This window comes from Canis lupus, chromosome 12, assembly GCF_048164855.1.
Source record: "Canis lupus baileyi chromosome 12, mCanLup2.hap1, whole genome shotgun sequence".
Classification (NCBI taxonomy): domain Eukaryota; kingdom Metazoa; phylum Chordata; class Mammalia; order Carnivora; family Canidae; genus Canis; species Canis lupus.
The window spans coordinates 8,860,809-8,874,754 of record NC_132849.1 but is presented as its reverse complement, the minus strand read 5'-3'; the positions used below and the strand labels follow the sequence as shown (position 1 = coordinate 8,874,754).

At 41.4% G+C, this 13,946-nt stretch overlaps 1 protein-coding gene across 7 annotated transcripts in view; it reads right to left on the bottom strand.

Annotated features, from left to right (window-relative positions):
* TBX15 (T-box transcription factor 15) overlaps window positions 1–13,946 on the bottom strand; it is a 124,861-nt gene that overhangs the window by 33,290 nt on the left and 77,625 nt on the right. For all 7 annotated transcript variants that reach the window (XM_072769592.1, XM_072769586.1, XM_072769591.1 and 4 more), the window contains 3 exons: window positions 11,937–12,038; window positions 10,007–10,178; window positions 8,560–8,727 (listed from right to left, as the gene is read on the bottom strand). In XM_072769592.1, coding sequence (XP_072625693.1) covers window positions 8,560–8,727; window positions 10,007–10,178; window positions 11,937–12,038 — 442 coding nt within the window. The remainder of the gene's footprint in view (window positions 1–8,559; window positions 8,728–10,006; window positions 10,179–11,936; window positions 12,039–13,946) is intronic.

Below are 13,946 nucleotides of genomic sequence, written 5' to 3'. Positions count from 1 at the left end.
CAGGCCTCCTACCACCCTTCTGTGGTAGGTCAGGGACTTAGAAGTCCTCACATCCCATGACAGGGAAGCCAGGGTGACCTTAACACAGAAGTGCTACAGCCCAGGCAGGAGCCCAACAGAGGACCTAGATGAGCACTGAGGTGAGGCTGAGCCATCCAGGGAGGCCCAGGGAGGCCCAGGTGAGGCAAAGACACAAAAGTACAAGCTCAGCCATCCTCTATCAGTAGAGCATGTCCACACAAGGAACCCAAGGCATGGAACCCAAGGAACACAAGAACCAGACATGACGGTCTCCAGCAAGAGCCAGTGAGGCCCATAGCAGAGGGACCCACAAGAAACCACATGAGGACTCATAACCCCCACTACCTCTGCCCTATGCACACACAACACATCTAGAGGCCATCTGGAGTAGTGTAGGATGCTCATTTGAATAGTTCATTTTCATCCCTACTCCACAGTTGTGTGTATCAATTAGACCCAAATATGGCTGTCAGCCTCCATCTCCCCACTTTTGACCAGAACACAGTCATCTTTTCACTCAACTACTCTATATAACCTTTGGACTAATCTCTCTTCTTCCACTTTTGTCCCTGTCTGGTCTCTTCTCTACACAGCAACCAAAGTGATCTTTGTTAACACATATATGGACCACATCATTCTCATCAGTGACTATCACTCTACTCAAAACTCAACCCAAACTCCCTGGCTGGCCTTGCAGAGCCAGCATGGCCCCAGACTACCTCTCCACCCCCACCCATGCTCCTCTACACCTGGCTCACAGTCTCCCACCAAACTCAGATGCTCTCAGGCTACAGTGTGTCAAACTCTTTCCCTGCTCAGGCCGCTCACACTCACTCTACCCCTGAACAAAAATATTCTTTTCTGCACTCTTCACATAGCTGATGCCTAATCCTAAGTCTCAGTCTAAATGTTACCTCCTGAGAGAGATCTTTCTTGATCATCCCTCCAAAATAGGATGCTTTCAGGTAAGAACCATGTCTATTTCCTACACCATTTTACTAAGAGCCTAACATGACATGCTATCTGTGCTCAATGAATATTTGTTCAGTGACTGAATGAGTGGTGAGTGCATGAATGAATAATGTGGGAAACAGGGATCACCAGCCCCAAAGCCATAACATGCCTTGGAAAATACAGACCAGACAACTCCCTTGACCCTATCTGCTTTCACTGCAGCATTATATAGACAGAAGTCTCAAGTGTCCTACTAAGCAGAACAAGGTCTATTAGTAACTGCCCGTGCAGCTAAAGTTATTCTACAGTGGTCATGTTCAAACTTACTCCAAGGATAATGAGGAGACATGGAAAGTACAGAGGTTGGGGGAGCATTTTTCTTCACTGATTTGATTTCCATAACCTTACAGTTTTTTGTGGGTTTTTTTGCGTTTTTGTTATTTTTTTTTATTTTTTTATTGGAATTCAATTCACCAACATATAGCATTACACCCAATGCTCATCCCACCAAGTGCCCCCCTCATTGTCCATCACCCAGTCACCCCAACCCCCACCCACTTCCCCTTCTACTACCCCTTGCTCATTTCCCAGAGTTAGGCGTCTCTCATGTTTTGTCACCCTCACACTGATATTTTCACTCATTTTCTCGCCTTTCCCTTTATTCTCTTTCACTAATTTTTATATTCCCCAAATGAATGAGACCATATAATGTTTGTCCTTTTCTGATTGACTTATTTCACATACTGATTTGTATAGTCTGCATCGTAGAAGACCGTAGCACATGAAGAGGTGGTTGCTGGCTTGCCACCTTTGGTTTTAATAATTTTCACTGACTTTTTGCCTAGTAACATGCAGGCAGTTAATAAATGAGGTATACGTCACAGTGCACAGTGTAGACATAAATAGCACAACCTACAAAGAAAATGAAACTTCAATATCCTGAGTATGATTTTACAATACTGAGGCTGAAAATGCCTCCCCTTATTAACACTCTCTTAGTTATTCTTTTTTTTTTTTACCATATTTCTTTGAAAGGTGTTCATCAAGGAAGAAAAAGAAACTTAGCCCATATAAAAAATAAAAAAATAGAAAACCTCTGTGCTGATTTGATTGGAAAGTTAGAGCACAACTGGCTCAATAGTTTAGGATATAATGAGTGGCTCATAACTCCTATTGGATTTGCTTACACAAACCTGGCTGTGGTTTCAGACTTCCTATCTGGTTCATGTAGCCAATTCTCATCAAGAAATAAGACTGTGTTACCTGAGGAGAACAGGGCTGTGTCTTTTTGAAATCTAGTTTCCTGTTTGGGAAAAAAAAAAAAATCAAGGCTCAGCAGCCTTTTCCCCTTAGAAAAGACAAAGACTCTGCAATGGAAATTTCCTGCTAATTCCATGAGGACAGGCTGGCGTCAGCTTCTTCCAAGAAAAAGCATTCGGTGTAGAGTCACCTTTATTCCCACCTCTACTACTTCATTCTCCACGATGAGATTCTGGGCATGGCATACCTTTCCTCTCTGCCTTAGGCCTGCCAAGTTGGCACTCCAAGAGCAAATAATAGTAATAATAACTTCAGTATGCTAGCAGCCCTGGGAGTCTATGGGTCAGTCAGCAAGGGTGGGAGGAAGGAATGGGAAGGGGGGAAAGAAAAGCATAAAATATTTCATGAAAATAGAAACTCTTTCTTCACATTTCACTATTACTTATGTCCAAAGAAGCAGAACCACAGATATGTAAGGAGACTGGTAGTGGAGGTATGCTGGCTAATTATTCATGCAGTCATTTTCCAAGCACATATTCAGTGCTATGCACCATGGGACAGACACAAATGCCTTAGAGTTACACAGATGGAAGAGTCCTTCCTCTTAATTAGTGGTTTCTGGGCTTCAGGGCAATTCTAATTCCCTCCCTCCAACATCTGAGGGATCAACATTGATATTCCAGTTACTTATTCTATCAAACAAAAAGAGTTACATCTACCTACCATCTCTTGCCATCATCATTTCATAAAATAAATGACATTTTAGTATCAAAAAAGTAAAACGGACAAAATAAAATACAGTCTATTTAAATGAATGTTTAGGTATAAAACGCCCGCATATTATCTGTATTTTTTTCATTTCTCAGTGGACTATAAAATTTTTCTCCATAAATTGGTAGCTGAGAGGTAAACCATTGATTTGTAAATGAGGATTCTGAGGTGGAGTGATTTGTCAGAGGCAGTACATTCTATCAGCTGCAGAGGTGGATCTAAACCGTGAGTTTCCTAACTTCCGACCTGGTGTTTTCTACCATGTCAAACTGGGTTTTGTAGAGGCACAATGTTTTGTTCTCAAAAAGCTCAAAATGCTGAGAGGAAGACTGGGCAGGCACATAGCTTAGAATGGGACAGGGTCACGAGAGAAGTAGAGTTTGATGAGGGAAAGCTCATTCACAGCTGAAAAGGTAAGGAATGTGGTAGAGGAAAATGTAAGGAAGGTTGGTGTTTGTACTGAACTTGAAGAATGGAAGGAAGCTAGATGAATAAAGATGAACAGAAAATTCATTCCTGAAAAGACAACAGCACACGCAAAAGCAAAGCAGCTACAAAGTGCCAATAACAGTAAAACTCTCACTAGATTGCTGAGCTTTTGTGGGCACGTGATGTAGATTAGCAGGGAAATGAGCCTAGAAATGTAGCTGGTAGCTAGCTACAGAGGACCTTAATAGAAATACTTGGGGGGATCCCTGGGTGGCTCAGCAGTTTAGTGCCGCCTTCGGTCCAGGGCGTGATCCTGGAGTCCTGAGATCGAGTTCTGCATCAGGCTCCCTGCATGGAGCCTGCTTCTCCCTCTGCCTGTGTCTCTGCCTCTCTCTCAATCTCTCTCTCTCTCTCCTCTCTCTCTCTCTCTCTCTCTCTCTCTCTCTCTCTCTCTCTCCTCTGTGTGTGTGTCTCATTAATAAATAAATAAAATCTTTAAATAAAAATAGAAAGACTTGGGATCTTGGACTATACTTACTTTAGCACTGAGGAGTTGACAATTTTTGACAGGGAAAGGATGCAGTTGGAGCTACGCTTTAGGGAGACCCATCCCCCCCAAAAAATAAAATAAAATAAAAAAGGAAGACCCATCCCTCAGTGACTATATGTGATGGCTCATAAGACCATAAGACTCAGTTGGAAGCTGTCATAAGAGCCCAAGGTGAAGAGAGGGCAGGTCCAGAACAAGGGCAAAAGCAATAAGATTAGAAAGAAGAAAATATTCCATCAGTAGAAGCAATACAGTCTGGTGGCACATTGGATGTGTGGAGAGTCAGGTGTCCAGCCAGCCTGGGTGTCATGATAGAAGCCAACAGGAGACATAGGCTTTAACAATGGAGAGGACCAGTGGGAGTGACAAATGAATAGAATATCTTGGAATATTTTGCTTACCAGCAACAAAACACCAAGTTCCCACCATTCCAAATGTGAACTTGCTACAACTCTATTGGTCTAGACTGGTATGGGGGTTAAAAAAGAGTTGACACACACAAACATTCAAATAATTTCCAACACTTGTGTGTGTTAGCTGCCTCTGCTTGAGAACAATTAATTGTTTTCCGCCCTCACTCATTAAAAAGAATGCAGAAAAAAAAGAGGAAGAAATTATTATTTCAGAGCTAACAGAGAACTTAGAAAACACAGGCTAACTGCTCATTTTCTTGAAGAACTCAAAGCCCAGAAAGAAAATACTTTGCTCAGAATGACACAGGTAGCTAGTGGGACATTTAGGATGAAAACTTAGGTCTCCAGTGTGGAGGTTTCTTAAAGAGTTAAAAATAGATCTGCCCTATGACCCAGCAATTGCACTGCTGGGGATTTACCTCAAAGATACAGATGCAGTGAAACGCCGGGATACCTGCACGCCGATGTCTATAGCAGCAATGTCCACAATAGCCAAACTGTGGAAGGAGCCTTGGTGTCCATCGAAAGATGAATGGATAAAGAAGTTGTGGTCTATGTATACAATGGAATATTACTCAGCCATTAGAAACGACAAATACCCACCATTTGCTTCGACATGGATGGAACTGGAGGGTATTATGCTGAGTGAAATAAGTCAATAGGAGAAGGACAAACATTATATGGTCTCATTCATTTGGGGAATATAAAAATAGTGAAAGGGAATAGAGGGGAAAGGATAAAAAATGAGCAGGAAATATCAGAAAGGGAGACAAAACTTGAGAGACTCCTAACTCTGGGAAACGAACTAGGGGTGGTAGAAAGGGAGGTGGGCAGGGGGTGGGGGTGACTGGGTGATAGGCACTGAGGGGGGCACTTGATGGGATGAGCACTGGGTGCTATTCTATATGTTGGCAAATTGAACACCAATAAAAAATAAATTTATAAAAAAAAAAGAAAAGAAAACTCAGGTCTCCAAAGGGCTAGCCTACTGTTGTCTGTGGAAAGTACACTGCCTTTCCTTAGGAAGACTGGATAACATTTCATTTCAATTCCTCTTTTCTCTCCTAGGCCTCCTAACCATTCCCTTAAAAAGAAATACATGAGGTAAATAATTTTGCCCTGAAATGTTAATTGTTCTCATTCAAGACAGTTGAGGGAAATAAAAACACGGTAGTAGGTGATCTAGCTCACAGAAGAGAATAGTTTATGCTACCTGGCGTCTCCACGACAAGTCTGAAAATGATTGCTAGGTAACAGAATGCAGACCTCAAGATTCCTGGGGGAAATACCTGAGGTTATTTTGCTTTACTAGAAGACATTATGTTATATGAAATCATATCTACAGCCAAAGGGAATGTTTAATAATCATGTACATTGATGTATTCAGGGACTGGAGACTTGTGAAACAGGCAAAAACCATTATCTTGATATCAAACTGGGCAGAATTGGGTGTACATGACTCATCTCTTGAATTCACCAACACAACATGAGAACAGAAAGATAAAAGTAGTTACCTATTGATTATAATACCTTCAAGGGCCAATGCAGGTCCTCTGATTCCCAACGATCCACTTTCTTCTTTTTTTTTTTTATTTATTATTTATGATAGTTACAGAGAGAGAGAGAGGCAGAGACACAGGCAGAGGGAGAAGCAGGCTCCATGCACCGGGAGCCTGATGTGGGATTCGATCCCGGGTCTCCAGGATCGCTCCCTGGGCCAAAGGCAGGCGCCAAACCGCTGCGCCCCACTTTCTTCTTAATAAGCAATTTATTTTGTAAAATTGCCTCTACTCCCCACTCTCCTTCATGCCTGTGCTGACCCAGCAATTTCCCAACATAGGCTGACTACTAGTAATCAGATGCTGGGTGTGTGCCAGAGGCTTTACTCATGTTCCCTCATCTAGTCCTCATCACTAACTCGATGAAGCCAGGACATTTTCAGACGAGGAAACACTGATGAGTGGAGGTAAGAAATTTGCTCAAAGTCATCAGTGGAAAGGTCAGAAATGAGACCAGATATGTCTGCTACCAAATCCTATGAACTTAATCATGGTGTCCAGCCCCCAACCAACCACCAAGACCCCCACCCCAGTTCAGATGAAGACAAAATATTCATATGAGAAGAATGTACTCAGACATGGGAATGCTGTGAGAGAAGGCAAAGGAATTGAGAGGAATTTCAGGCAGCCATGTTTGGTCTTCTTTCATTGTCATTGTCGCGGTGAATTGTGGCTGTCTAGTTTCAGTTTGGGTCACAGTACTGATGCTCTTGACCTCTACAACTGATCTCAGTGAGGCAGCAGAATGTCCATTCACCAGTGTTCTAGTTTGCCCTACAATTAAATTCTAAAATTGTAATATTTGTTACATATCTCTGCTTTCATAAGAAACTAATAATTAAAATGGTGGCTGGGTGTCTTGGAAAAAAGTCTAATCAGTTATTCAGAAAACTTAACGTTGTGCTCCCCCTCTCCTGAACCACACAGTTAATTTCAAGATTCCAGTTGCTCCAAAGGGCATGTCTATATTGCTGCACTATCTTGTTTCAGAGCTTTAAAAATCTTGATTATTAAAGATTCCTGTAAGGACCCTCTGTGGCCTCTGTTATTTTGCTATCTAAGGAGCTTGAGAGGATTCAATAGCTTTTAAATGCTACCCAAAGCAAACTAAAACCCTTTCTCTACTTTAGATCAAATGTGGCAACCACAAGGAAAAACCTAAAATCGGGCACACTTTACAGCTGCTGAGAAAGCCCAACAAGTGTATAGTACTTGTCTACCAGACTAAAGGGTTGTTGTATATCAAGTTCCTCTGGAGGCAACATCTAAGGAGAAAACATCTTAAGAGTTTTATCCACATGCAGTATGAAAGATCAAAATACTCTTACTATATGAACCAAAGATTATATCACTCACCTTCACTTGCCTGACACATAGTAAGCACTCAATAAATACTTAGTAAATGAGTATTTTTCCTCGATTTCTTTCTTTGTCAGAGCACCAAGCATAGTATCCAACACAAAAAGATATCTAATATTGTGGTAGAAGTTCATTTTGCTCCAAGCAGGCCCAAAATCAAAATATGCAGACTTTCAAGCAAAATAAACAAGCAAAAACTCTTCTTTTTAGAAAAGTATTCACCTCAGGATCCTATTAATTAGACAAATTGTCAAAAGATGAAATACAGTGTAATTTGCAAAAAAAATGAGATGCATATGCAACTTTCAGGGAATTGCATAAAGTGAGATCACTTGTAAGTCCATCTACTTACCCTCCTTGAAAAAAAGAACATTGTCTAGAATGCCCACAACAATTCCAGACTTGGCATCTCTCTTCCCTCTCCCCGTACCTCACTCCCACTTACTTCCCCCATTAGTCTGCCAATTCTCATGTGTGTCTTATCATCAGAGAAAGCATCAGCTCTTCCAGGAAACCTTCCCTCATTCCCTAAACCCAAAAGCACCCTGTCCACATCTCTGTCATTAAATTATTCCACTGTTTTATCATTATTTATTTACATGTCTTTCACTCAACTAAAACTCTTCTTGCTTATGGAGAAATAAGTCAATCTGCTCAATTTCTCTATTAAGACTGGAATATTGTAAGTTCTCAAACATTTATGGAGTGAATGAACATATTGCTGACATAAAAACACAGATGTTAGGGTGTGGTTGGTGATCACACAGAGGTAAATTTAGTCTGATAGTGTAAATGGAAGCAGTGGGTCTTCAATGGATTTTGAGAGGCTTGATGACTTTGATGTAGCTGATGCAGGGATACATGGAAAATTGCAGAAAAGAGGGAAGGAATGAATCAAACCTTGGTACTTGCAAAGGAATTGCAAATGATGAAGAACGAACGTTTGCCACATTGCAGGAGAGACCATGAACACGGGTACAAGTGCAGAGAGACATGAAAATGACTTAGGAGATTCAGTCCTCCTGGTCAAAGATTTTGTCTTTGATCTAAATCTAGACTATACCAGCTGCTACTAGGCATCATGGCCTTGTCATCACCAACATAGCATTTGCACAGCAAGCCTGGCATCTCTCATTCCAGCTTTTCGGTGTCATGTAGAAGGACAAAGCATTTCTTATCAAAAGCATGAATAAGCTCCTTTAAAAGCAGATACAGCAGAAGACTCTCAAAGGCAGCCTCTTACCTGCTGGTTCTGGTAGGCTGTGACCGTGGTAAACACTGTCTCAGGGAAGTTGAATGTTTTCACGCCATCCCCAACAGGGACAGGTTTGGTGGGCGACAGGTCACTGCTGAAATCCTTGCGGATCACGTGAACCCGAGGCTGGTATTTGTGCATAGAGTGCAGAATGATCTGAAATGAGAAGGGGCCATGTTATGCCAGAGTTGCTCAAAAGTCCCTACATCTTTTCAAACTCTCATGCAAACACAACCACAGGAAAGAAGCACTATAGGAAGAACGTGGATTAGGGGGCTGGGATGTGTAGGAAACTGGAAGTCAGTGTACTTGCCTATGGCAAGAAGGACTAAGTGACTGGATAGCACTACATGGACCCAAACAGCAGAGTATCCCAATCATGGGGGGTGGGGTGGATGTGGTATTGCCTTAATTGGACCATACTGAATAACTGTCCCAATACCAAAGACAGCACTCTGCTAAAAAGTCTCAGAATCTCAGGGATCCCTGGGTGGCTCAGGGGTTTAGCAGAGTGTGATCCTGGAGTCCCAGGATCCTGGAGTCCTTCGGCCCAGAGTGTGATCCTGGAGTCCCAGGATCAAGTCCCACATCAGGCCTGCATGGAGCCTGCTTCTCCCTCTGCCTGTATCTGTCTGTCTGTGTGTGTGTGTGTGATTAATAAGTAAATAAAATCTTTTTTTTTTTTAAAAAGGGCTCAGAATCTCTATGTGATAGTTGCTCCCTTTCACATTTTCATCATGGGCTCATGCTATCTTTACATTCTCTAAGCTGTTATCTACACTTTGTTACCAAATTTATTGCCACTCTCTCATATCCTGTGAGTGAATGGTGTATGTGTGTTCTTTCTTCCTTGGAAAATTGTCATTTCCTTAAAGACAAGAGCCATGGTTTTAGTTATTCCATCTTCCTGTAGCACCCATCTGGATCCTGGCATTTAGTGAAAGTTCTATGTACTCCTGGCCATGAAATATAAATTAATAACATCAAGTGCCCTAATGATACCTGGAAAGTTTTAAGATCTATTCTTTTCTTAAAAATAGATACATTTTCTTGACAAATCAGCCCAAACCATCACTTCAATCATTTCTCTGAGTTTATTGTCCCATGAGTCATTCCACTGAATGTTGTGATTTCCTTCACCATTTTTAAACGTGTCCTGTGTTTCTGCCTTCAGACTCTCCCCTGTCTAGACTTCGGGTCCCTGGAACATGAGAACTCTGATAAACACAACCCAATGCACAGCAGACATTTGCTAAATGTTGGATTTGTAATAAATGAAATTTCATGGGAGGAAAAAAAAGAACGTATGCTTATACTTAAAATGATTCAAAGTGGCATAGAGATTCTTATTTTACCTGTTTGAAAAAGCCTAGAACTAGTCAGCTCTAGAGCCAAAAGGGAGGAAGAAGGAGATGGATGGGATTCTTTGACTCACATGTCCTTGATCATCCAACTCATTGTTGGTCAGCTTGAGTTTGTCGAAACTGACCACCTGTCTCATCCAAGTGTCTCCAGAAGCTAGAGAATCAGGGTGTATATAAACTCTTGGGGGCACAGGGGAGTCCGCGTTGCCAGCCACCATCCACTTGGAGCTGTGGTACACATATCTGAGGTGGAAAGGAAGAGAGGAGAAATCAGAGACAGAAACAGAGAGGGAAGAGAGGCCCAAGAAGCCAGAAGAGACAGGAGGGGGAGAGACGGAGAGAAAGCAAGATGGAAAATAGTAGGGATTAAACAGAGAATACAAGACAGCAAAAGAGTAGCATAAAGAACCAGGGACAATAAGATAGAGATGAAAACAGAGAAGGAGGTGGGGTGGGGGAGGGCAGCAAAGGGTTGTGGTTAATGATCAAAGCTGCTGCCCTCACAAGGAAAACATTCTCACAGTCCTTTTTCTTTCTTCTCCTTCTCCTTGCCTTGCACCCCTGTGTGCTCACAGGCATCCTGAATCCACGTGTCTAGCTATGGAAAAGGTATTTTACTGCAACCTTTCACCTTTCAAATGCAAACCATATAATCCGTTGGCCACTTGTTCAGGATTTGGTTCCTTATTAAAAACATCTTCCATATTGTCCTATAAAACACAGCCATGTGCAGAGACCCTCCAAGCCCCTCACTTGTTAACCATTTCCTTGCTGAGAATCTGAATTTTGAGGCATTTCTGGAGACCCTTTGCCTCAGTGCAACCATTCCCAGAAACGCCACCAAGTCCTCCCAGTTAGTGTTTAGTGTTTCTTTGATGAACCCAGTTTTGAATATCACCATCATCCACATTCTCCCACAAAGCCACTGGAAGTGATATGATGTTAGTAGCAAAGGAGGTCAGTTTTCTGGAGTTTGTCAATTGCCCTGCAGTTCTAAAGAGAGTTCTCCATGGATTTGTCACCTCCTTGCTTCTCACTTACAAAGAACCACACAGGATCTGGATGCTAGCAAACAGAGGCACTCAGTCCAAATCACAAGATCCTCTAAAATTGATTGGAAGCATCTCTTGTCCCAAGTCCTGCATCCAGATCACTTCTCTCTTAATCAGCTCTCTCCCTCTGCCATACTAGTGCTGGCATTTCCCATTCATTCATTCATTCATTCATTCATCTCTCCCCTCCTAATTCATAGAGCTAGCACCAAGTTCTCAAATATTTCAAGAATAAGACATGATTCACTGATCTGATTGAAATCTCAAGAGATTGGTTAAGCCACAACTTGTTTCAAATAAGACTGATGTATAACCCATCCAAGAGACATAGACATTGTGTTGGACACTTACTATAATGACTTTGAAGGAAAGTTATTTAACAACTCACTCACAACCCCTATTGATAAGCAATAATTCTGCTTCACTAAGTGTCCTTCTTGAAATCTTACCCAATTCTCCTCTTCTTCCCTTCCATCATCCACAAGATAATCCATCAGATATATGATTGAATATACTGCACTGGTCCACTTCTCTGCCTCTCCAAAATAAATCATCTCAACTCACTTAGCATTTCATAAACCAAATCATTCAATGTGTTAATCACTTTCAATGTGAACTGAATTAACTTTAGACTTAATCCATAAAGTCTAAATCCATTGATTTTTGCAACCCTGACAGACACTATACAATCCCACTCTCTACAGAGATGGGGAGGGTTCCATACCAAATGATTACTAAGTCTGATTTCCAACCATACGTGACTACTTCCTACATGATGCTTTGCTACAAGCTATTGGTACTTCCTCCATCCTTGTTCCCTATATAGTAAACGATACAGTGCATTGTTAAAATACTTCATCTAAGGAGTTTAAAGAACTGTCTTGGAATGATAATGGAATTACCTTGGAATGGTAATGTCCACAATTCCACATCCCAGAGTCATCATTACCTGTATCTTTTATTGTCCACAGGCACAATGTCCATTGCTATGTAATACTGCTGGTGTGGATCCAGGCCAGTGATTTTCACTCTCATGGCAGGAAACATCCTCCTATAAAGGGGAATAGGCAGTAAGCTCAACAATCACAGAGGGAGAAGGAGCAGGAGTAAAGGCTTGGAGAGCTTCTTCTTATGAAGAATGATAAGCAAACCAAAGTCCAGTTCCTCCAATTCTCAAAGTTGCCTGCTTTTTTACACTTTGGAAATTATTACTATAAAATATGCTGAGGACTCACTGTTGAAATGGCACCTCTTCTTGCTGCTTTAAGGATCTTCTCTTTATCTTTGGAATTTGCAAGTTTCACTATTAAATGTCGAGGTGTTGAGCGGCTTTTATTGATTTGGGGCGGGGGATCTCTCTATTTCCTGAATCTAAATGCCTGTTTCCCTTCCCAAATTAGGAAAGTTCTCAGCTATGATTTGTTCAAATACATATTCTGGACCTCTGTCCCTTTCAGCGCCCTCGGGAACCCCAATTAACCTTAGATTTTTCCTTCTGAGGCTGTCATTTATTTCCCTTAACCTATCCTCATGATCTTTTCATTGTTTTTCTCTTTTTTCCTCAGTTTCCCTCCTTGCCATCAACTTGTCTTCTATGTCACTCACTCGTTCTACCTCGTTAACCCTTGTCGTTAGGACCTCTAGTTTGGATTGCATCTCATTTAATTGATTTTTAATTTCTGCCTGATTGGATCTAAATTCTGCAGTCATGAAGTCTCTTGAATCCTTTATGCTTTTTTCTAGAGCCACCAGTAGCTTTATAATTGTGCTTCTGAATTGTAATCCAAATTTTGTAACTCTGTGGGAGAGAGGACTGTTTCTGATTCTTTCTTTTGAGGTGAGTTTTTCCTTCTAGTCATTTTGCTCAGTGCAGAGTGGAAATGGCACCTCTTCTTAACTTAAATTGACCTACTTGATGACTCACACACTTCCAAGAGCTCCTACCATGCCATGATTTATATTATTAACCTTTAATGTGATTAGATTGATAATGTATGTGTATTTATACATACATTTCCTATCAGATTATAATATTCTTGAAAATGCTTACACTCTTACACAACATATTTGAGTAACTTATGTTCTTATGACTCAAGTAGCTTATCACAGTTGATTGTAGGTGATGATGAAATATTTTTGATTGGTTGAGTCTATTTAAAAGTAATCTCTCAAGAAAAGAAGAAAAAAGGAAGAGACTATCAATCTCCAAAGTACCAACAAAGTTGCAGGGTTTTTTAAGCATAAAACTGTAGAAAAATTTCTGCAAGTTCTCAGGCTGTCAACATATGTGTCAGAAGAGGACCCTGTGGAATAAGGAGCGAATACCAAATGAATTCTAGTGGCCTCTGGGCAATACCTTGTTTCTACCACAATGGCTTGTTAAACTTGCCAAAGCAAGCGAGGTCAGGATACGGCACTTTACAACTACTCTCATAATTGAAGAGGAGGAGAGAGAGCAACCCAGAAGAGTATTGAGTTTCAAGGGTCTAGAATAAAATTCTCCATTTTTCTTTAACCATAAAAAAGTAGAAAAACATCAAGCTCTTTTGTATGTCATTCATTTTGGAGTCAGACATAAAAAGTGCTCAGTTCAAAAATTTGGATTGCATGAATGTGTTCTAGGGTACTTGTACACAAAATGCTGCATTAAGCTTAACCATCTGGGGCCAGTTAGTTGAGCTGGGCAGGGCACAGTGCTAATGAGGTCAAGGTCACAGGCTTGATCCACATACAGCCTAATTGGCTTTGCTCCATTTCACGGCCATAGACCATACTCTGACCCCAGACAGCCATCTTGCATATGTGCCCTAGTTGTTTACACATGGGGCTTTCTGTGCTAGTCACACACTGCATTGCTCACTGGAAGCAACTCAACATGCAAATGTCCTGTGGTAGTAGGTTAGTGGCATAATCATATCCAGGTGGCGAGTGGGGGGGGGGAACACAAAAACTTAATGGG